A 23,888-nucleotide genomic window follows, 5' to 3' on the forward strand; every position below is an offset into this window, starting at 1 on the left:
ACACACACACACACACCCCTGCCGCCCCGTGAAGGGGAAAGGGGACTCTCATGTAAAAATCCAAAATACAATTTTATGAATAACCTGTGGGGTCAGTCGAAGTGTGACTGTGAAGTCCCAACCAAACCAGAAGACGTTGGGGCCAGGGTGAAGGCAGCAGGTGTGCAGCCCTTAGGGCCTTCCTCTTGGCCCAAAGCACTGTTCAAGTCTAAGTCCCATCTGTGCTTCACTGGGGATGTAGAGGCTGACCTAGGATGCCCTGAACTACATGCCTGTCCTGCCTCTCCAGGGCTGACTGTCCCCTGGGGATAAGGTGGGCGACTGGCCACAAGCCTGCCTGACTCCTGGAACTTCTAGGAGACAGTGGGGTCCTTGGCTTTGGGGGGCTCAGAGCCTGTCAACAGAGAGATGGTAGGGTCGTCTGTGTAGTCGTCCCCCTCAGAGAAGTAGGAGCCCTCTCCCAGCTCAAAGAGCACGGGCAATTCGCTGCTCCCTGTGTCCACAGCGTCAGGATCCAGCAGGAACAAGGGCTGAGCTGTATAGTGCACCAGCTGCTTCCCTGTGGGACAGGGGTCAGGGTGGTGGGAGTGGGTAAGTTGGAAGTGAGGTTAGGGAATGGGGCAGGGGCTTGGCTCACCTGAGTCAGGGCTGCTATTCTCTGCCTCAATAGGCCTGGGGGGCTCTTGGGGAGATAAAAGCTCCTGAATCTGTAAGTTGGAGGGTGTATAGTAAGGGTTGTTGCTTGCCCCCTTTGCCCCCCTCCCTGCCCGCCTACGCACGCTGGCCAGGCTGCTGTCCAGGTCAGGCAGGCTCATGTCGGGCATGGTCACCGAGGGGCTGAACAGCTGCGGGAGGAGGGAGGGAAGTCAGGGCTGGCTTGTGTGTGGGGGGCAGGGTGGGGAGGACAGGCCAGACTCACGTCCAGCAGGGCGCTGGTGTCCACGCTGAAGCCGTGGCTTGTCAGCATGGTCTGCAGGTTGTCCAGGTTGGAATCCATGGCATCCAAGTGATCACTGAGCTCGTTCCTGGCCCAGGGCAAGTGGGCAGGTGAACCAGTGCCCCAGGCTCCCACCCAGCCACACTCCTGCTGGAGAAGGACTACCATTTGGCTGAAGCCCCACACCAAAAGCTCCCCTGCACAGTCAGCATAGGCTGGGGGACAGTGTGTGTGGACTTATGAGAAAAGGTCAAAAGGGGTAGTGGCGAGCTTCATGCCCTTATGGCTCTGAGGGTGGGTGCAACTTGGGCAAGACATCCACATTCTTTGAGGCTTTGGTAAGGACTAAGGCTGGGCTAAGAGGATGGTGAACAAGGACAAGGGGGATTTGGCTCTAGAAATGGGTAGGGAGGCAGGCAGTTTTTTCAGGCTTGACAAACTATTGCCATTCCACTAGGAAGAGAGTATGTAGTGCACACAGGGTTGTGCTTGGTATGGGTAGATTTGTACCTCCCTTAAGTGCTGCTGTGACCAGAAGGCTTTGGGCTATGGGCACACCTGAGCCATGGGAAGGGCAGTTAAAATGGCTCCATAGGTGTCATGGGGCCCACCCCACCCTGATAGGAAGCTCATCATAGCAGCCTGGATCCTGTCTGTACTGGTTGCTGGGCCAGGTTATGGGGCTTGTCTCCATCAAAGCCACTGGCCCTGAGGAAAGGGGAGTCAGTGGAGATGCAGAGACTGTGAGATCATCCCTTGGGTGCTCTTCACCAGGCACAGCAAGTGCTATGCCCAGGTCAGGAACTGGTCCATGGCTACTGGAGGGTCCCTGGTGGAGCCCTCCTCCCTCCCCATGGGGGCAGCGCTAACCCTGGCTGGACTCGGCCATGCAGAAAGGAAGAGGAGGGGCAGGGGAAGAGGCGGGCAACCCCAGACATCTGTGGAGCGCGAGCCAAACTGCAAGATACAAAGACAAGAGCCCCCCCCCATTGCAGGCTGGGGACCAGGGGTCTGTGCCCACCGTCCTCGCTCACTCTCTAGGATAGTACTTAGGGGTGTTCAAGACTGGGCCCTGGCTCATCATTTCCTGTCCCAGGTCTGGGTAGAATGACAGATATGAGGATCCTGTGGCTTGCCACTTGAGGATGATGGCAGTAGCTATGGTGGCCCAGGAGCATGGGCATATCCCATCCCTAGTGATCTGGTTGGTAGCTGTCTCCCTCCCCAGCTCCAAACTCACTCTGAGGTTTGGGGGAAGAGATCCATCCTATCACCCCCAGCGAACTGTAGGGACTATGCCTTGTCAGGTGCCCCATTGTCCAGACGGAGCAAATCTCAGGCTGAGGGTTCAGGGGCTGCAGGGAGTTGGGTGGGTACAGCACTCACTTGTCCAGGCAGGCTACGCTGAGGCACTTCTCAGGGGTGGAGGGGGGTGGAGGCACGAGGGCACGGGCTCCGGTGTCTGCAGGGGCTGTGGTTGAGGCAGCAGGGGTAGGCTCACTCTCCCGCAGGATGGAGTCAATGAAGGCAGTTGGGGATAATGGAGTATCCATGGAGGATGGGTGCCCAGGACTCGCCTCTTCTACCCGGGGACTCTGAGGTGGGCTAGGGGGCTCCTCCTTGATGCGCACCAGGGGGCTGCTGGACAGGGGCCTGGTCATATTGAGAGGCATGTCAGAAGGAGGCTCTGATAGCTCCACCCACATCCAACCCTACCCAGAGCCCACAGAGGCTGGCCCAGCACAGTGATAGGACAGGGTGATACAGCCCTACCTCTCATTTATGCTTCTGCCTGGGGAGGCCAAAGGGCTGGTGGGCACCAGCTCAGTGATATCAGAGATTATGGGTCCAGAGCTGGTGACAGCATCAGAGGTATAAAGGCTAGAGCCGCTGTAGGCTGGAGATGGAGCCTGCAATTACAGGCAGAGGCCACATGCAAGGTGTGTTGCTGGTAGCCTGGGCTACCCAGCACCCTCTGTACACTTACTGGCAGTCCCACAGAGCCTGGTGCTTACTGAATATGGACCAGAGCCATGGACATGCTCCAGGGAGTACTGTCGACCGTATTTGGGCACAGAGTGTGCTGAGCTGCTGTCACTCAGCATCAGAGGGCTGCAGGGAAGAGATAGGTGTTTAACCATCTACCCAAGCTTTAGTGGTGCCCAGGACACAGCAAGCACAGGACATTAATGGCCCAGGGTCAGAGTGGTCAGTGCAGACATCTCCAGAGTCTCACATCTTTCTCTTCACCCCCAGGATCCGGTTTGACTGCACCAGTGAGATCAGGAACTGAATGAGCTGTGGGGTAGAGAGGACAGGGTCACCTTGGCTCAGCAATAGAGGGAACCCACCTGCCACCAGCCCTGCCCACCTTGTTGACAACTTTTTGCTGCTGGGCATGCTTCTGCCGTAGGCTGGCCACCTCCCGCCACAGGGCCTCGTTCTCGCTGCAACATATTGCTGGGTCAGTTGGGCCACGTTTTGAAGAGCCAGAGTCAGGCTGGGGGAGGACTAGTGAGGTGTGACTAGACCAGATGAGGGTTCATTGGTACCACTGGCCCCCTAGCTCTGCTCTGTTTCCAGGAGAGGATAAAAAATGCTAGCTGGGGCAGGGCATGGGCAGAATCTGATGGGTACACCTTAGGACCTTGGCTGAGATGGGGCCATAGGCTTATCATATACTGGTCAGACACATAGGGCAAGGTTTTGAGAAAGCACCTTGGCCACCCTCATGAGCCTTGGAACCTACTGCTTCATGGCCAGTAGCTTGGAGTCCATACATTCCTGTTTCCCCTTCATCAGCTGCACATCTGTCAACAGCTTGGTGACACTATCCTGGCGGATCTTTATGTCCTCACTCTTCAGGGTGGACACCTGGGGTGGGGAGGAGATGGACACAAGAGTATTAAGTGGTAGGCTTCTGTGCTGTGCTGTAGCTGGGCACCTAGGGAGTGGGGAAAGGTCTGGGATACAGTGGGGAAGGGCAGGGGGTGGGGCAGAGAGATAGGCAAGGAATACAGACTATGCTTTCAGGCCAGTCCAAGAGCATACCACCTAGATACTGCTCCTAGCACACAGCCCACAGGGAGATCTGAGGATGAGAAGGGGCTGGTGACTCACACTGGTCACTTTTCTCTTGATGTTCTCAAGGAGCTGTTCCTGGCCTCGCAGGAAGCATGGATGTTGAAACTCGGTGTCATCTCTCTCAGGCTTGACCAGGCCACCCTGCTCAATGTGGACTACTTTCCGGAAGCCATCTGTACACATAGGGGTGGGGCACTTCTGCATGAGGCCCAGGGAGTAGACCTCCCACAGCCTAGCCATGGCCTAGGGCAGGGAAGGGGCCTTCTAGAGAAGTGTGTGAGACTCTGGTTGGAGCTCATCTATCACAGCAGGGAAGTCTTGGCTGGAAGAGATCTTGTCCTCATATAGCTCCCCCTCTTTACATGCGGAAGTGTGGCTACTAGATCCTCTCACACTCCTCCCCGGGGACCCAGGCTCACACCCAGAAGGACTCTTCCTCAGCCAACCCAGGCCTCCATCTCTCACCAATGTGCTGGGGTCTACATACCCCATGGGAAAAAGGCACCCCATCCTGTGACATGTACTCACACATGTTGAGCTGGCGTACAAAGCTGGCCATATTGTTGTGCTTGAAGTACTTGGGTAGGACCTCCTTGGCAAACTGGCCCTGGTCAAACACATGGAAGCTGTTCCCACTCTGTCAAGAGACACGAGGGCAGGCCACATATAGCAGCAGCCATATTCCTACTATGGCTCTGTGTGGTGGGTAGTACACATTCCCCCTCTACAGTGCTAGCAGGAGGGATCTCAACCCTGGGTCTCCCTTGCTTGTATCCAGGTCATGGAACCTAGGCTTGGGTGGCAAGGGCCATGTAGCTAGAGACGGGGTCTTACTCCCTGGTAGATCTTAGTTGCCAGGTTTAGACTATGAATCGTCCACAGCATTCTGGCCATCTCTAGGGATTGACATTTAGCTTTAATCAGAATAGTTTCCTTAAGAATAGCTAATATCCCAAACTGAGGCAGCCAAAGAAATAGAGCTTTAATGCTTAGAAAGAAGGTGCAGACCTGCTTAGAGATGCCACCTTACTCTTTTGGAACATGAGATAAAACCCTGTGTCAAACAAAGCATGGCTGCACCTCTGTGCCAGCATTCTCCTGAACATAGCACTCAGGAGGCAGAGGCAGGCATATTTTGTGAGTTTAAGGCCAGCCTGGTCTACATAACAAGTTCCAGGTCAGCAGGGGCTACAGGGAGACCCTGACTCAAAAAGACCAAATAACAAAACAAACAACAACAAAAACCAAAATCAAAAAGAGAGGCTAGGAGTGGTGGTGGTGATGCATGCTTTTAACCCCAGCACTCGGGAGGCAGGGGGAAGTAGATCTCTGTGAGTTCCAGGCCACCTGGTCTATAACTCCGATTTCCAGGCTAGCCAGAGTTACACAGTGAGATCCTGCCTCCAAAACAAACAAACAAACAAACAAACAAACAAACAAACAGAGCTACAGCTCTTAAGGAGAAAAAAAGCAATTGCTACCCCCCCCACAAAGATTCTAAGTTAGCTGTTTTAAATAAGCCCAGAGAACTGCAGAACCACAGATGAAGAACTAAGGTATAAGAATGATGTCTTACTAAATGCAAAATTTCAGTAAAAGAGAAATAAAAAATGCCAAACTGACATTCAGGGTAAAAATTCATGGGGGTGGGAGGGTATGCTGGAGAAACGGCTTAGTGGTTAAGAGTACTTGCTGTTTTTGCAGATAGGACCTGGGTTTGGTTCCCAGCACCCACATGGCCTCCATGGGCACTGCATTCATGTGGTGTACTCACATACATGCAGGCAAAACACACACACACAATACAAATAAATACAAAAACGTCAGGGAAATCAAGGAAAATGAGCGTAGGGAGAAACAGGGATCAATAAACATGAACATAGGTCAACTGAGATTATAGTTTGGAGAAAAAAAATAAAAGCAAAGAGCCACAGAGACCTATGAGGCATCACCAGACCTAGAACTTATGTTTTAGTAAGTCTCAAAAGACAAAAATAGACAAAACTTCCTGTCCTTGAAGATGAAGGGAAGACCCCACTTCTGGACTGGGAGTGCAGAACTCGGAGGAAGTGCTCCTTTTCCAAAGTGAGACACACAAAGCTTGTTTGGATTATTTTTTCTGAAATTGTTCATAGGCATCTAACAAGCGTAGTGACACAAAAAAGGACTAAAACTCTGGGACAGTGAGTACCTATGGCATGAATGACAGCAACTCATCAGACGCTGCACCCTGGAGGGTGTGGCTAGGCTGTGGGGAACCCTTCTCTCAGTTCTGTCAGTTTAGGGATCACACTGGAAGGATTTTTGCCTTGTCTAACCCTAGGTTGATGAAATCATATTACATTCCTGTTGAGTGTGGCCAAGAGAACAGGACCCCAACCTCATAATGCTCCCAAGTAGAGACTCATCCCAGTCCCAGTGGCCAAGAATACCAGATCTAATCATCCTTACCTCACTTGACAGGCGGGGGGGTGGAATATATATGTTCAGAGTGTTGAGCTGAGACATACCGTAGCTAGTGCCCGCTATAGCTTACACGAGGCCAAACAATGTGGGAAGGCTCAAGCCCCAGGATCTACTACCAGTAAGTGAGCTGAGCCCCAGGGAAGAGAAAGCAGAGAAGAGCCCTCTGGGATTAGAGCAGACCTTAGACTAACTCAAATCTGCCTCTGCTCAGTGAACCCATTGAAATAATCCAAGCCAAAGCAGTCCAACAACCTCACCACCAAGCCAAACATGACTTTCTACTCATCACAAATTTAATTGAATCTTTAATTGCCTAATGATTTATGCCCCTGGGCACTGTATAAAACAACAGTAAAATCCAGACAGTAATGACTGATGCTCTGAAGCATACCTGTGTGGAGGTGAATGGCATCAGGGAGAAACAGCCTAGCCAACCCATAAGCAAGTACGAAGGCTTGGCAGAAAAAAGCACAGGAGGGACTGGAGAGATGGCTCTGCAGTTAAGAGCACTGGCTGCTCTTCCAGAGGATCCTGGTTTGGTTCCTAAGCACCCAAAGGACAGCTAACAACCATCAGTAATTCCAGTTCTAGGGGATCTGACTCCCTGGCCTCCATGGGCACTACTTGCATGTGGTTTAATTACTTACATGAAGGTGGTTTAATTAATTACATGAAGGCAAAACACTCATAAAATTAAAATAGCGGCCATAGTGCCATTTTCCTTGTGTCATGAGAATGAAGGACAAAAAAGCAAATGTACAGGCTGAAGAGCACGACAAAGGTTAGGGAGAGTCCAAGTAAACTAACTTGTGCACCCATGGAGGCCACGGGTAGACTGCTGGACTATGTGTGACTGTCTATAAATTCATCTCTGTGGTTCTGGAACTTCACCAACACCTCTGAGAGACAGCCCTGCTTACAGTCACAACAGTCCCTGCTGGCCCTCTGCCCCAGACTTGGTCATTCTGGATGAGTTCTGTTCTTACTGTTGGCCAAGTGTCACCTGTATACAATCAATCATCTCTTTCGCCATCTTAGCTGAACAACAAAAATCTCTTCTAAAAGAAAAAAGTGCCGGGCGTGGTGGTACAAGCCTTTAATCCCAGCACTTGGAAGGCAGAGGCAGGCGGATCTCTGTGAGTTCAAGCCTGGTCTGCCTAGTGAGTTCCAGGTCAGTTGGGGCTACAGGGAGACCCTGTCTCCAAAAAAAAAAAAAAAAAAAAAGCACAGGAGCTGGGAAAGCCACTAGGAGTCCTATAATACACTAGTCACAACAAAAATGCAAGACCTATACATGATCCACTCATGTTGAAATTTGCTCAGATTCAACAAATGTCATTAAAAATATGCTTAGACCAAGCCTGACAAAATCCCAGCATAACCGGGCGTGACGGTACATGCCTTTAGTCCCAGTACTTGGGAGGCAGAGGCAAGTGGATCCCTGAGTTTGAGGCCAGCCTGGTCTACATAGCGAGTTCTAGGTCAGGTGGATCTATAGGGAGACCCTGTCTCAAAAGACCAAAATAAATAAAAATCCCAGCATAGATGTGGGCAAGTGGGTAAGAAACTGTAACCCTACCTGAGGAACTACTGGCAACTGATGGCTGCTGGGAGGGGGAGAGTCAGTCTCTTTCAAGGGTGTGACTCTTGGTAGGTCAAACAGGCTCCAGTGGATGGACCCACACTGAAGGACATTTGGGGACTTGGGGACATAAACTAGACACTATAGGCCTTCATATACATATAATATACATATGCATATATTATATATTATATTAGATAGGGCAAGGGGTAGCCAGGAGAGGGTGGATAGGGGAGGAGATCTATCTATGATCAAAATATATTGTAAATCACAAAAATTTAATAAAAATATGCTTAGAGAAATAAGGTAATCATGCTTAAGCAAAGGAAGGATCATCAAACATGGTATTATTAAAGGTTAAAGTCCTAAGGGAGGTCCTACTACAAATTCTTCATTAGCAAACTTGACAGTAGATGTGAACTGCAGGAAAACCATCGGAAAACTTTTGCATATCAGAAGGAGGAACCATTACACTGCAGGAGCGTGCACAAGGAGAGGTGAGACTGAGAAAACTGAAATTATTTTATGTGTACGAATGCTTTGCCTGCAGTGTTTTACCATCTCTCTAGCTCCAAACACTACATTTTATACAAAGGACTTGAGAACATCCTCATTTTTGGTATTGGGAGAATTGGGAGCAATACTTCACAAATGCCAAGGGAAGACTGTAATTTTCCTGAACAACTGTAAAAGGCTTTATTTAGTCTTTGGTCCTAGGAGTACTTTTATAGATTAGGATATTCTATATAGATGAGTTATCGGTGAACACATGGTTTTGCTTTTCTCTTCACTGTGCAGGAATGCCTCTTATTCTTTGTTCTTCTTATTGTCCTAGGTAGGATCTCCAGCACAATATTGGATAGACCAGCAAAACACTGTGCTGACATTAGGTGCAGTCTTTTTTGTATTTTGTAGATTAAAAAAATTATTTTTATTTTATGAGTATGAGTATACAGCCTGCATGTATGTAAGTACACTCATGTCGTGTAATGCCCATGGAGATCAGAAGAGGGTATTGGATCCCCTGAAACTGGAGTTATGGACGGTTGTTAGCCACCATGTGGGTGCTAGAAACTGAACCCAGGTCCTCTGCAAGAGCAGTCAATTCTCCTAACTGCTGAGCCATCTCTCTAGCCCCTATTTTGTAGATTAAAAAATATACATCATTATTTTTATTTTATGTATATGAGTTGTATTGCCTGAATGGCAATCTGGTGTCTGTTCTAGTTTGTCTTCAACTGCTGTGATAAAAACACTGACCAAAACCAACTTGGGGAGGAAACAGTTTATTTGGCTTACAAGCACAGTCCATCATCAAGGAAAGCCAAGGTGGGAGCTCAGGGCAGGAACCTGGAGCTGCTTACTGGCTTGCTCCTCCTCTGGCCTGTGCTCACTCTGCCTTTTTATATAATATAGGACCACCTGACCAGGGGTGGCATCCCCCTCAGTGGGCTGGGACCTCTTACATCACTCAATAATCAAGAAAATGTCCCACAGACATGGCCACAGGCCCATTCAATGGAGAAAAATCCTCAATTGAGGTTCCATCTAATCAGGTGTGTCACGTTAACAACTATAGCTATCCAGCACAGTGTTAGATCCCCTAGAACTGGACTTACAAATAGTTAGTCACCATGTGGGTGCTGAGAACTGAACCTGGGTCCTCTGTAAGAGCAACCAGTGCTCTTAACTGCTTAGCTAGCTCTCTAGTCTCCAGACCTCCCCCATCCCCCCCCTTTTAGGTGGGAATCTCATTATGTAGCCCTGGCTGGCCTGGGACTTGATAAGTGACTAGGCACTTGCTTGCAAGAACATCCTCTGGGGCCAGTGAGATGGCTCAGTGAGTAAAGGTGCTTGCTGCCAAGTCTTGCGATCTGAGTTTGATCCCTGGGACCCACATGGTGGAAGGAGAGAACCAACTATTACAAATTGTCCTCTGACCTCCACTCTGAACTTCTTCAGTATATAAATGTTAAAAACAAAACAAAACAAAACAAAAATCCAAAAAACTGCCTCTGCAATTCTTCAATACAGACCTCTCCATAATCCAGAACCCTACAGAACACAGTCTGCAGAGACATATGGTTCCCATTCACCCATTTCCACTACAGCACCAAGGGGGGCCTGCTAGAACCAGAGGGATCTGAGAATTTTCACCTATGCAGCTGCGCAAGCAATTCACTTCATTAAGAATTATTTTTAGCCGGGCATGGTGGTGCGTGCCTTTAATCCCAGCACTCAGGAGGCAGAGGCAGGCGGATTTCTGTGAGTTCAAGGTCAGCCTGGTCTACATAGTGAGTTCCAGGACAGCAGGGGCTACAGGGAGACCTTGTCTCCAAAAAAACAAAAAAAAAAAAAAAAAAAAAGATTTTTATTTCTTATTTTCTATTATTTAATCTCTAATCTTACATGTATGTCTCATGATGGTTTTGTTTGTATATTGTTCTAAGTTAGGTTTTAGGATTGTTGTACTTCTCCACCCAGTTTCCTTCCCTCCCTCTTTTCTTTTCATTCTTTTTTTTTTTTTTGGTCATTTTGAGACGGTCTCCCTGTAGCCCCAGCTGTCCTGGAACTCACTATGTGGATCAGGCTGGCCTTGAACTCACAGAGATCTGCCTGCATCTGCCTCCTGAGTGCTGGGATTAAATGTGTGCGCCACCACGCCTGGCCTTCCTTCCATCTTTTTTGAGACAGGGTCTCCTTGTAGCCTCAGCTGGCCCAGAACTCGGAATATAGAGCAGGCTGGCCTAGAACTCACAAAGATCAGCCTGCCTCTGCCTCCCAAGTGCTGGGATTAAAGGTGTGTGCCACCACACCTAGCTCAGTTGAAGTATTTGCAGTGTTCAAGTGGGACTTGGATGTGGGAGAGCTGAAGTATTTAGCTCAGAAAATAGTTCCTCGAAGCCAGGAGTTCCAGGCCAGCTGGGGATGCAGGGAGACCCTTTCTCAAAAACAAAAACAAGGGGCTGGAAAGATGATTGAGTGGTTAAGAGCACTGGCTGTTCTTGCAGAGGATCCAGGTTCAATTCCCAGCACCCACATGGTGGCTAACAGCTGTCTGTAACCTCCAGTCCCAAGGGAATCTGACACCCTCTTTTGACCTCTGTGGGCATCACATGGCATGGGTGCTCTTAACGCACACACAGGCAAATACATTCGTACATATAAAATAAAAATAATATTTAAGGGGCTGGAGAGATGGCTAAGCAGTTAAGAACACTGACTGTTCTTGCAGAGGACCCAGGTTCGAATCCCAGCACCCACATGGCAGCTAACAACTGTCTGTAACTGCAGTTCCAGGGGATCCGACAGTCTCTTCTGTTATACTGGGGCATTGCATGGCACGCATGCACTTACTACATGCAGGCAATACAAGCATACACATAAAATAAAAAAATATTTTTTTTAGAAAAAGAACATGAACAACAGCTAATGTCATATAAGGAAGGTGATCCAAGCATGTGGAAGAGGAATGCAGTAGAGAAGTACCAATCTGAAATGCTGCAACCGAGAAACACAAGTCAGTGCGGCTGGAGAGCCAACTCACAGGTTTACGAGTGCTTGGCTGCTCTTGCAGAGGACCCAGATTCAAGTTTCCGCACCCACATGGCAACTAACAACCCTTTGTAACCCCTGTTCCAGGGATATGACGTCCTCTTCTGGTGTCTGCAGGCACTGCATGCATGTGGTACACTGGCATACATACATGCAGGCAAAAACACTCATATACATAAAATAAAAATAAAACAACAAAAAAAGTTTAAAACGCTCTCCCATTCAGTGGGCTGTCTGTGTGTTCCCCTGATAAGTTTCCTTTGCTATTTTTAATTTTACATAATCCCATCTGTTGATACTTGGGGCTAATTCCTGTGCTACTGATGTTCTATTCATAAAGTTCTTGCCTATGCTGATGTCTTGAAGAATATTCCCTATAGTTTCATTCAGGAGTTTTTGAGTTTCAGAGTTTGGGTTTTAAGTTAAGGTCTTTGATCATTTTAAGTAGATTTTGTTTTTATTTTTTGAGATAGGTTCGCCCTATAGGCTAAGGTGATTAGAACTCACTACGTAGACCAGGTTCACTTCTGTGTCACAGAGATCTGCCTGCTTTTACCTCAGGAGTGCAAAAGGCAGGCAGATTTCCGTGCAACAGAAGTCAATTTCTCTGATGAATGTAGATAAGCATGTCCACTTTCTCCACTCATATTCAATATAGTACCAGAAATAGGAGCTAAAGCAGAAAGACAAGAGAAGCAAATAAAAGGGGGACAAAAAAGAAAGGAAGAGGTTCAAGGGTCTTTATTTGTAGAATACAAGTAAGACTCCAGGGGCTGGAGAGATGGCTCAATGGTTAAGAGCACTCACTGTTCTTGCAGAAGACCCAGGTTTGAATCCCAGCATTCACATGATGGTTAACAGCCATCCATAATTCCAGTTCCAGGGGATCCGACACCTTCTTCTGTCCTCCACAGACATTGTACAACATAGGGGCACTTACATACAGGCAGATATAACCCTCATACACATAAAATAAAAATAAATAAAAAAAAAAAAGACTCGTTGGGAGTGGTGGCTCACGCCTTTAATTCCAGCACTCAGGAGGCAGAGGCAGGCGGATCTCTGTGAGTTCGAGGCCAGTCTGGTCTACATAGTGAGTTCCAGGACAGCTGGGGCTACAGGGAGACCCTGTCTCAAAAAGAGCACCCCCCCAAAAAAGAGAGAGAGACTTTAAAGACTCCACTAGAAAACTCTTCGAATTGATAATATTTTCAGCAAGTGACAGGACACAAAGTTAATATATAAAAATGAGTAGCCTTTCTATATACCAATGACAAACATACTGAGAAAGAAATCGGGAAAATCCCATTCAAAAAAGCCTAAACAACAACACACATGCAGGCAATACACTCATACACAAAAAATAAAAATAATAAATAAAATATATTTTTTGAAAAACTTGAAACAAACCTAATCAAGGAAGTGAAAGATGTCTACTAAGAAAATTTTTTTAAAAAAATTTATTTTATGTGTATGCGTGTATTACCTACATGTAGGTAAGTGCACTGGTGTCGTGCAATGCCCTTGGAGGACAGAAGAGGCTTTTGGATCTCCTGGAACTGGAGTTACAGACAGTTGTTAGCTGACATGTGGGTGCTGGGATTTGAACCTGGGTCTTCTGCAAGAACAACCAGTGTCCCTAACTGCTGAGCCATCTCTCCAGTCCCCAGAAGAGCTGATCTTCTTCAAGGGAGGGACTCTAGACAGGCTGACTAGATCCCAGTGGATGAACTTGCACTGAGGGACATCTGGGAACACTCTTTATTTATCTATCTATTATGTGTATGAGCCTATTGTCTGCATGTATGTAAGCACACCAGTGTCATAGTGAAAGGCCTATGGAGACCAGAAGAGAGCATCAGATTCCCTGGAACTGGAGTTATGGATGGTTGTTAGGACCATGTGGGTGCTTGGATTTGAATCCAGGTCCTGTGCAAGAATAACCAGTGTTCTTAACCGCTGAGCCATCTCTCCAGCCCCTGGGACACTAACTTTAAACGACAGGACTTAACATAAATGAGAGGATGTATGAACTCCAATGGGGAGGGGGCACTATGGGAGGGTGCCAAAGGAGAAGGGGGTAAAAAATTTTAAAAGCATTTTATTAATAAAAAAAAAATTTTTTTTTTAATGGAGCCGTGTGTGGTAGCATACCTTTAGTCCCAGCACTTAGGAGGCAGAGGCAGGTGGATCTCTGTGAGATTGAGGCTAGCTTGGTCTACATAGTGAGTGCCAGGCCACCTGAGGCTACAGGGAGATGCTGTCTCAAAGACCAAAAACAAAGAAAAATAATGGAGTTTGAATGGAGGCACCCTGAATGGGTGGACAATACTATTTTCACAAGTCATGGGTTCTCAAACAAAAACTCCAGTGCCAATTCCCTTTGAGTTGGTCAGGGAGGTCTCAGAGATCCCCAAAGCAATATACACTAATGTCATTGCTCTTGGCTGTCCACCAGAACTAAGCAGTAAGACTACTGCTGAAAGTACTACACACTGGTTAAGGAACACAGAGGAACAAAGCCGGAACTGCTCTGCCGGCCAGCTTTCATAATGCCTGAAAATGCTATGCAGCCTTGGGGGAAGAAAAGCCATTAATGGTCTTACCTAGTGGTAGACTCTTCATGCTACAATGCTGGTCTTCTAGGCAAGATATGCCAATTGGTGCAATAGTGGCATGGAAGTTATGGGGGCAACCAGCCATTTTCTGACTGGATTTGAGGCCTGCTTCATACAGGGCAATTCATGCCTATTACTATAAACCTAGTCAATCCCCGTGGCTGGGGATTTCAGAAACATATGCAGGTACTGCACGACATGGATGCACTTACACACAAGCAGGCAATATACTGTCATATGCAGGTATTGCACGACACAGGTGCACTTACACACAAGCAAGCAATATACTCATACACATAAAACGACTACTACTGATGTTCTGCCACATAGACATGCAGTTAAACTGCCTTCTAAATGTTTATATTTATATGCATAGGTTAGTGCTGCTCTCAACCTTGGTTAGAGAAACTTCATTTTGTGGTGGATGGTAGTTAACACAGACTCATAACTGGTCAAAATGCTGAGGAAAAGTATGTTGAATGCTCAGTCCTAATGGAATCCATACCACTCTGCCTTACCCCAAAACTCAGGGAACATCATTGAAGGCAGAGCTGAAAGAATGTATGAACCAGAAGATGGAGTGCTGTGAAACCTTTTTCTAGACATAACATGACTGTTGCACTCATGAACTCACAGCAGCTGTGCTGACTTGCACAAGTCAGAGCCTGTTTAACATTCCAGCATGGATGAGCACATGAGGTAGTTAATGGTGGTTGGGGGAACAGGAGTTGGAATAATTTTTCTTCAGGCATAGAGCCACTGGTAAGTTGCCCATGATTCAGTAAATGACCTCAGGGAAGATGGGTTCCAGAGGGCAAAACATACATATAAAATAAAATGGTAATTTTTAAAGAGACAGAGGATGAGAGGTGAGAAGAGACACATTTCAGCCCCAACCCCAGTTCCTTAAAATGTAACTTTATTTGTAAACGGGGTTGCTACAGATGTAATTAGATAATGTGAGGTCATATTGGAGTAGAGTGTACCCCTGATCCAACTGGATTAATGCCTTTGTAAGAAGACAGCCCTGTGAAGCTGGACACATAGGAAGAATGTTACATGATGACAAAGCCCAAGACTGGAGTCAGGCAGCTACAAATCAAGGGATACCACAGACCAACAGCACCTATCACAAGCCAGAAAGATGTAAGGAAGGTACCCTTCTACAGGGTTCAGAGGAAAGAGTCCCAGGAACCTCTTCAGATGGGAATAAAAGTGTTTCCTGGGCCAGGTGTGGTACCACACGTCTTTAATCCCAGCACTCAGGAGGCAGAGGCAGAGGCAGGTGGATCTCTGTGAGTTTGAGGCTAGCCTGGTCTCCATAGCAAATCCAGGCCAGCTGGGGCTACAGGAAGACCCTGTCTCAAAAAGACCAAAAAAAAAAAAAAAAAAAAAAAAAAAAAAAAAAAGTGTTCCCTGGGTGGCACCTAACACCATTCCCAAGACTCGGCACACATGCTGCCTCTACCCTATGTGGAGCTCTCAGTGTGACCTGCTCGGTGTGACTGTCAAGGACTTGCTTGTGTTTTCTGATACTACTGTAAAATTTTCAACTTAAAATTTAAATTTTGGACTGGAGAGATGGCTCAGTGGTTAAGAGCACTGGCTGCACCTACATGGCAGTTAACTGTAACTCCAGTTCCAGGGGATCCAATGCCCTCTTCTGTCATATGCAGGTACTGCATCACACACACACACACACACACACACACACACACACACACACACACACACAAGCAGGCAATACACTCATACACATAAAATATAATGTAATGAAAGCAGGCTGAGCACAGGTCAGAGGACTAAGCCAATAAGCAGTGTCCCTTCCATGGTCTGTGCTTTAGTTTCTGTCTCCAGGTTCCTGCCTTGAGGTCCTGCCCTGGATCCCCTCTGTGATAGACTGCAATCAGGACATGTAAGCCAAGGAAACCCCTTTCTCTAATTTTTTTTTTTTTTAATTTAAATTCTTGCCAGGTATAGTGGCACATGCCTATTAATCCCAGCACTATGGAGGCAGAGGCAGGTGGATGTCTGTGACATCAAGGCCAATCTGGTCTCCACAGAGAATTCCAGGCCAGCTGGGGTTACAGGGAGACCCTGTTTCAAAAAAAGTTAAATTTTTGTGTGTATGTGTGTGTATTTGCATGTGTGTGCCCACAGAGGCTGCCAGGGGTTCAAACCTGCGACCCCCGGCGAGGTGAGGATTGGGGATGTTATAAGCACGCCGTTCGCCAGCCCATGCCGCCCCCATTACCCGGGGACACTCAGACACAACGGGGAGCCTAGTCAAGCAGGGACTCATTTATTCCAAGTGTTCCAAAGCTTATAAAGGCACCTGGAACTGCCCCCTCCCCTGCCGAGGGTGTATCTTAAGGATGGTCACATGCTGATCATGCACTCCTCAGCAGTGTGGAAGTATTCTTCAGACTTTCAAAGCAAGCCAGGCCGTGCCTCTAGTAACTTCCTTTCGGACCTATGCAAGATGGGGCCTTTAGGTCCCCACAAGAGGCCATAAGGGGTTGGGAGTTACAGGTGGTTGTGAGCCACCTGACATAGGCACTGGGAACTCAACTTGGATCCTCTGCAACAGGTTGCACTCTTAACCACTGAGCCATCTCTCCAGCCCCACCATATTTCAACTTTTAATAGTTCATTGTTCATATGTAGCTATACAATTCACTTCTGTGTACTGACCCTGGATCATGTAATTTCACTAGACTGCTTTGTAGGTGCTTTGAGAAGTTCTAGGTAAATGATCCGCTACCAACAGATAGTCTTCCTTTTTCCTTTCCAATCCATATTTTATTAATGTTCATTTATTTGCCACACTACAGGAATATCCAATAGACTGTTAAGCAGAAATGACAAAACAGACATCTTGCCTCCTCCTCCAATCTCAGGGAAACATCTAGTCTTCACAGTCAAGCATATAAGCCACAGTATTCACTGGCAGTTGGCCTGAGGAATGCCCATGCCACTAGTTTGCTGAGTTTTCATCAAGTGGGTATTGAATTTTGTCAAGGGATTTTTTGTTTTTTGAGATATTTATATATGGTTTCCTTTTTTTTTTTTTGAGATATTATTTATATATGGTTTTCCTTCCTTTTTTTTGAGATATTTATATACGGTTTTCCTTCTTTTTCTTTAATGTTGGTGTGATAACAATTGCTGAGTTTAGAATATGGGACCAGATTTGCATTGTGCCTCAGTTTCTGTTTGCAGTCATCCTCTTTTTCTTGTGCATGCAATTTCTCTTCCTTTCCCTTCCCTCCATTTTTTGGGGGGTGGGTAGAGACAGGGTCTCATGTATCCCAGGCTGGCCTTCAATATGTTTTGCAGCCAAAGATGACCTTGAACTTCTGATCCTCCTATCTCTACTTCTTGAGTGCAGGGACTACAGGTGTGTGCTACCATGTCCAGTTTATGCTGTGCTGAGGATTGACCCCAGAGCTTCATGCATGCTAGGCAATCACTTAACCCCTAATCCATCACTGTCTTTGTTTTGAGACCATTAGACTATTCTGTAGACAGTTACTGTTAGCATAAATTGCTTCCCTCCCACATTTTTTTTTTTTTTTGTGGTCTTTTTGAGACAGGGTCTCCCTGTACCCCAGGTGGCCTAAAACTCCCTTTGTAGACCAGGCCTGCCTCTGCTTCCCCAAGTGCTGGGATTAAAGGCGTGTGCCACCATGCCCAGCTTCCTTTTTTTTTTTTTTTTTTTTTTTGAAAAAGGGTCTCCCTGTAGCTCCAGCTGGCCTTGAACTCACAAAGATCCGCCTGCCTCTGCCTCCCAACACACATTTTTTTTTTTTAAAGACAGGGTCTATATAGCCCTGGCTGGCCTTTAATTTGGTATGGTGACTGTGCTAGCCTTAAACTTACAAAGATCTGCTGGCCTCCCAAGTACTGAGATTAAAGGCATGTGCCAGAATGCTTGGCTTCCTTCTTACATCAAAAAGAAAATGTAAATATTTATTTATGAGTGTGTGTGTCAGGGGAGTGGTGTGGGCATGTGTGTGGAGGTCAGAGGACAACTTGAGGGAGTCAGTTCTCTCCTACCACATAGGTCCTGGGATTGATCTCAGATTCTCAGTCTGAGTAGTAAGTGCCTTTACCCACTGATCCATCTTGTTTGCCCTCCTCATAACATTCTGGGGCTTGTTTTTAGCATGTTTTTACTCTCAGCTTAGCTAGGACCACATCCAAACTGTGCCTAAATTCTAGTGGCTTCTCCACTCTGGCTGGAGGGATTTCAGTTGATCTGTGGCCTGTGATCTTTAACTGTTCAACTTGTAGTTCCTCAGCAAGGCTCTCTTCCTTGAAAGAGTTCTTACCTTCCTTCACAAAGATTCACTGTCCATGGGAGTAAATCAGTACTCAGTCAAGATTCTGGGGTGCTCACCTGCAGATTCCTGGGCTCCTTCCTGGTCAATCTTCCTTCCCTCTCATACATACCTGGCTAATTTTAGTTTCCCTGCAGTCTGGGCTCTGTTATAGTCTCCCTTTCTACCTATGAGTCTGACAGAACCTCCACATAAAACACCCAACAATGTGGGGTTCATCTCAGTCCTGATCTGCTTTCTAATACTTGAGTGCTATTCAATGCCTACTTATGCCTTAAGGGCTATTATGATTTGAGGGCTGGCTAGTGGGTTGTGAAAAAAACCAAAACCAAAAACAATGCTTCATCTCCCTACCCCAGTGGCCTATGGACCCTCTTTCACTGACCATAAGCAATTTTAGGGGGTAGGAGTCATAACTTGAACTATGCATTATATAATGAAAATCTGTCAGTGGAATTAAGGAAGGATGAAGCAGAAATGGCTGTCTAGTCACTGACTAGTTAGCAATGTCTTGCATGCTGAAACAGCTGTCAGCAAGTGGCAAATTGTATAGCGAATCCAGAGTCTATGATTTATTTTTTTACAGTGCCATGGATAACTTGAAATGCATACAAAATTAAGTATGTCTAGATTTTATAGAGAGTAGGTCTATTAACTATGCATATTTTCTCAAATTACCTTTCTAGAAGGTTAATAACCAATGTTCCATGGGGTGGCTGCCCGATTTTTTAGTATCTGCCCAGCCACAGTCCTCACCATTTTAGTCCCCCTGTGTCCCCAAAGATGAGTCTGTGATATGCTCCTGTCTCCTGGGCTCAGTTGCTTGGCCACTTTCTGGGTACCAGGAGCTGGGGCTTTAGGAGGAGCAAGTTAGTGAGCTGAGAAGCAGTGGGTGGCTTAGATCCATGGCTAAAACATGGGGAATAAGACAGACGGGGGGTGCAGGCAGGTGCAGAAGGTTAACCCATCTCTTAGTACTCCCCCTCCAGTCCTGGTACTGTTCTTCTCTGTGGGTTTCTCTATACTTTTCTCATTAGTATTTTTCCTGTTTCTGTGCAGGCTAATTTTAATTCATGCCTGAAATGCCAAGTGTCACATTCCTTCTCATGCCTGGCCACCAGCCACTTCAAATTCCAGGATATGAAACACACATGGGTCAGTCAATTTTGCTCACCATGGGGCTAAGAAGGTTGGAAGGGGGAACCTGGCAGCACTCCTAGGCACCAGGAGCCATTTGGGGGCCCAAGCACCTCTACTCTCACAGCCCATGAGGTCAGTTTCTTTCTCTTGCTAGACCTGGAGGAAGTCTTGCAGTCAGAAGCAGGTCCCAGAGTAGCTCTTGTGATTCATGAAGGGAGCTGTTTCATTCTCTAGGGTGGTACATGGGCACCCCTAAATCCCAGCTCTCCTTGCATATAGGCCAATTCTTCTCAAAATGAGCTATTTTCTGGCCAAATGTCCTTTCTTAGCCCATCAATAAAGACTTGTTTTCTGGCATCAGACAGGCCTACTGGGACATGGGGGCATCTGCCCTCCTCTAAGGAGGCCTGCAGTAACTGCTGTACCCTGGACCCTTCTCCTGCATTTCTCCCTTTTACCTCCCAGGACAGGAAGAAATACACATACACAGGACATAGCATAGAGGCCATAAAGATCTCTGTTGCTCTTCTTTCTCTCTTGAGGAGTAAAAAGGGCCCCTCAGCTACAAATCAAAAATGCCACTCTGATGAGCCAGCAGTACTGGTCACAGCAAAAGTGTCTGGGGACCCAACTACGAAACAAAGTAGGCAGTGAAAACTAGAGATGCAGACCTGTAATCCCAGCTACTTGGGAGACTGAGGTAGCAGTATTACAAGTTTAAGGCCTGACTGATCAATTTAATGAGAACCTGCCTCAAAAAAAAAAAAAAAAAAAAAAAGGAAAAAGAGGGCTGGGCTGTGGGTAAGGGTATTTGTTGCCAAGTCTGATGACCTGAGTTTGATCCTGGGACCCACATGGTAGAAGGGGAGAACTGATTCCTGACAAAATAATTAAATGCTTCTTCTTATTATTTTTTATTTTAGTAAAATAAAGGGCTGGGAAGATGGCTCAGTCAGTAAAGTGCTTATTGTACAAGCATGAGGACTTGTATTTAGAACATAAAAAAAATCTGGGCATAGGGGCTAGAGAGATGACTCAGTGATTAAGAGCACTTACCCTCTACAAGTTCAAGGCCAGCCTAGTCTACCTAGCGAGTTCCAGGTCAGCTGGGGCTATGGGGAGACCCTGTCTCAAAAAGACGAAAAAAAAAAAAAAAAAAAAACTCAAAATGTGGGCTCAAGGGTTGAGAATTAAGGAAACCTGACTGCTTGATTTAAAACATTCTGGGTGAAACTGGCCTTAAAAAATGAAGGCTGTGTGTCGGCTGATGAAGAACAGCAATTACTAATAGTCTGCTGCCACTGGACTTATGTGACCACAGTGGGATTCTGTCATTTTTTTGCTTAAGCCCCGCAAAGACGAGACCCCCCTATGCTCCCTGGCGAGTTCCAGGGCTACGGGGGGTATGGGGGGACCCCGTCTCAAAAAAACCAAAAAAAAAAAAAAAAAAAAAAGCACTTACCTGGGTTCGGTTCCTAGCACCCACATGGTGGCTAACAACAGTCCTTAACTCCAGGGGAACTGAAGCCCTCTTCTGGCTTCTGTAGCATTGCATGCATGTGCTGCACCTACATACATGCAGGTAAAACAATCATTCACATTTAAAAACAAAACAACAGGCTGGACATAGTAAGCATATGATCCCAGCACTGGGGAGGTAGAGACAGGAGAATCCCTGGATCCCACTGGCCAGACAGCCTAGCCGGATCAGTGAGGTCTAGGCCAGTGAGACCTTGTCTCAAACAACAAGATGGGAGAACTATAGTCTCCACATGCATATGCACACACCATAGACATATACCACATATACAAGCACACAAAGTTAAAAAGAACTTGGGGTACAGTTCAGTGATAGAGATCTCACCTATTCTAGTAAAACACACACACACACTCATGTGCAAGCAGATGAAAGGCACAGTGCCTGATAAAGACAAGGTTGTGAGCAACAGCTGGACAACTGTGAACTTTGGCTTTATCACCTTTTCTTTTTTCCTAGCTCTATGTTAAGCTTCCTGTCTCAGTTTTCTATCTATAAAATGGAAATTATGTCACCTACTCAAACAGCTGAGGTTACACCAGAATGAATACACAAGAAACTTAACCTTGTCTATAACAGAGGTGAACAGAACAAAGACTACTGTGCCACGTACTCTCAGCCATCGCTGGAGGCACCAGGGCATCCAGGACCTACAGCATATGTCACAGCAGGCAGACGGTATACATGACCTCTGGCATTTTGAGTCTACTGCCAGGTCTCCAAGGGTGGGGCCCTTGGGCCTATCAGTTCTTGCTAGCTGTCTGAGAATGAGCTCACCTGACTGTCAGAGTTGGGGAAGCAGGGGTGGTCATACTGTCCCAGGAATTCTGGACACCAACCACAGCTAAGGGCCTTGCTTTTAAATGCTCATATGATCTCATGAAGAATGCTAGGGTGGGTGGATGCCCTGCTGTCTTACTGTAGGGATAGCTCTGCCTCCAATAACCTAGCCCGAGGCCCCACAGTGACTATTCGAGCACTGGTACTCAAGAGACCTTGCTCAATGGCCTCTAGTCTCTCCCATTATAGGCATTCCCTAGAGGTTCAACCCATCATCACTCCTGGGAGGAAAGAACCACATCATTAGACTGCGATCAGGATATGCCAGAGAGGCACATAGAATCCATAATGCAAGGAATCCCTCACTGTTATGGCTGTTAAAGGGCAGGGTGTGACTCAAAAAGGAGTGCTTCATGTACCTGGTTACCTCCCTGAAGCCTGGCCCTGATCCTAAGGCCTCAGCCTCTCCCTGGCTCATTCTTTACTCCCTCTAGCATTTGTCTGGCACAAATCATGTGGCCTTTTGTCTGATTCTCAGGCTCCCTGGGTGGCTCCTGGGGCTGGCCATACCACAGCCAGCTTACATGGCAAGTACGGCTAGTAAGGGCCCTCTTAGAACTACTAGGACAGTGACTCCTGGACTGGCTACTAGGTTGAAAACACATTCAGGAGCTGGGGAGATTCAATGGGTAAGAGCTCGCTTCAAAAGAATTTGGCCTCTAGCTTCCACCCAGGCTTTTCTTTTCTTGCCCACTTAAAGAGACTAGAGTGCAGGAGGGCGTGTTCAGCAGTCTGAGAACGCCCCAGATTTGGCTTGCAGGAGATCGGGCAAGTAGGAGGCACCCAGGCTGTCTCCATCCCCTCCAAGGCTCCCTCTGCATCAGAGAGGCCTGTCTTCAGGCCGTCATTTGCTAACCCTGCGCTTTGGCACTCACTGGGCAAGGCCTCATAGCCAAGACGTGAACAGCGGATTCTGCTTTCCAGCCTGACAACAGCGTGGAGCGACCTCCTGCAGGGTCTGTGGTGTACACAGCCCGCTGCTAAGCAACAACAGAGGGCTTGACACCGCCCCTGAACGACCAGGCAGAACCGCTTTGGCGTTTGAGGACCGTCGGGGATCGGCTAGGATGAACGTCTTCCTCTCTCTGCACTCAAAACTCTCTCGTTCTCTAGGCCCTCATCTCTCGCCGGATGGTTGCCGGACGGCAGCTGGGACACTGTCTCCCGCGTAAAGGACCAAGGCCTGAACACGTCGCGGTGGAAGCCTTGCTGCGGTCCCAGCCCACTCTCTAGAGCGGCTCTAGGGACGAGGCTCGCTTCCTCCCTGATGGCGGTGTCCGCACTCCAGGATTCCCAGCAGGGCCGGACCGGGCAAGCCGGGCCACCAGTAGGCCGCTTTTCCAGGGCAGGTCCCCTCCCCCAGCACAGCCCTCCCTCGCAGGCCGCCCGGCCCACTCCAGCCCCTACCGGGCTCCAGCAGATGAGCGCATCGGTGTCCGGGTCGCTCACGAGGGTCCACAACTTGGTCAAGAAGGCCGGGACGTTGCTGGGCCCCGCTGTGCCGGGGCCCACGGCCAGATCCATCTCGAACGAAGCGGGCGGAGGCGGGGGGTGGCGTCCGAGAAGACTGACTGAGGGCCAGGCTAGTGCAGTCGCCCCCGTGGCTGTTCTGGCCGCGCAGCTACTCGCTGCGCGCACACAGCCCGAAGACCTCGCATGGCCGCCGCCATCTTGCGACGCGCGCGCTCTCGCGGGAGCCAGGCCCGCAGCCCGTGCGCGCAGGCGCCGTGACACGCCACGCCCCCTGCGCTGGCCCCACCCCCGAGAGGCTCGGCTCACCGTGCGC

The 23,888-nt window shown here is 47.8% G+C and overlaps 1 protein-coding gene across 11 annotated transcripts in view; it reads right to left on the minus strand.

Annotated features, from left to right (window-relative positions):
- Hsf1 (heat shock transcription factor 1) overlaps window positions 1-23,850 on the minus strand; it is a 26,699-nt gene extending 2,849 nt beyond the window's left edge. The window contains exons 1-14 of one of the 11 annotated variants that reach the window (XM_029564196.1): window positions 23,510-23,813; window positions 4,550-4,628; window positions 4,058-4,194; window positions 3,687-3,811; window positions 3,309-3,384; window positions 3,174-3,235; window positions 2,953-3,049; window positions 2,711-2,847; window positions 2,324-2,590; window positions 1,808-1,894; window positions 920-1,025; window positions 780-845; window positions 638-707; window positions 7-559 (exon numbers count right to left, since the gene is read on the minus strand). In XM_029564196.1, coding sequence (XP_029420056.1) covers window positions 354-559; window positions 638-707; window positions 780-845; window positions 920-1,025; window positions 1,808-1,894; window positions 2,324-2,590; window positions 2,711-2,847; window positions 2,953-3,049; window positions 3,174-3,235; window positions 3,309-3,384; window positions 3,687-3,811; window positions 4,058-4,194; window positions 4,550-4,628; window positions 23,510-23,626 — 1,632 coding nt within the window. In that variant the 5' untranslated portion in view covers window positions 23,627-23,813 and the 3' untranslated portion in view covers window positions 7-353. The other 10 variants (XM_008834433.3, XM_029564197.1, XM_008834435.3 and 7 more) reach the window with 10 other exon arrangements.
- Between the last annotated feature and the right edge of the window lie 38 nt (window positions 23,851-23,888).

Source organism: Nannospalax galili, unplaced genomic scaffold (genome assembly GCF_000622305.1).
Source record: "Nannospalax galili isolate Female #2095 unplaced genomic scaffold, S.galili_v1.0 scaffold717, whole genome shotgun sequence".
Taxonomy (NCBI): Eukaryota; Metazoa; Chordata; class Mammalia; order Rodentia; family Spalacidae; genus Nannospalax; species Nannospalax galili.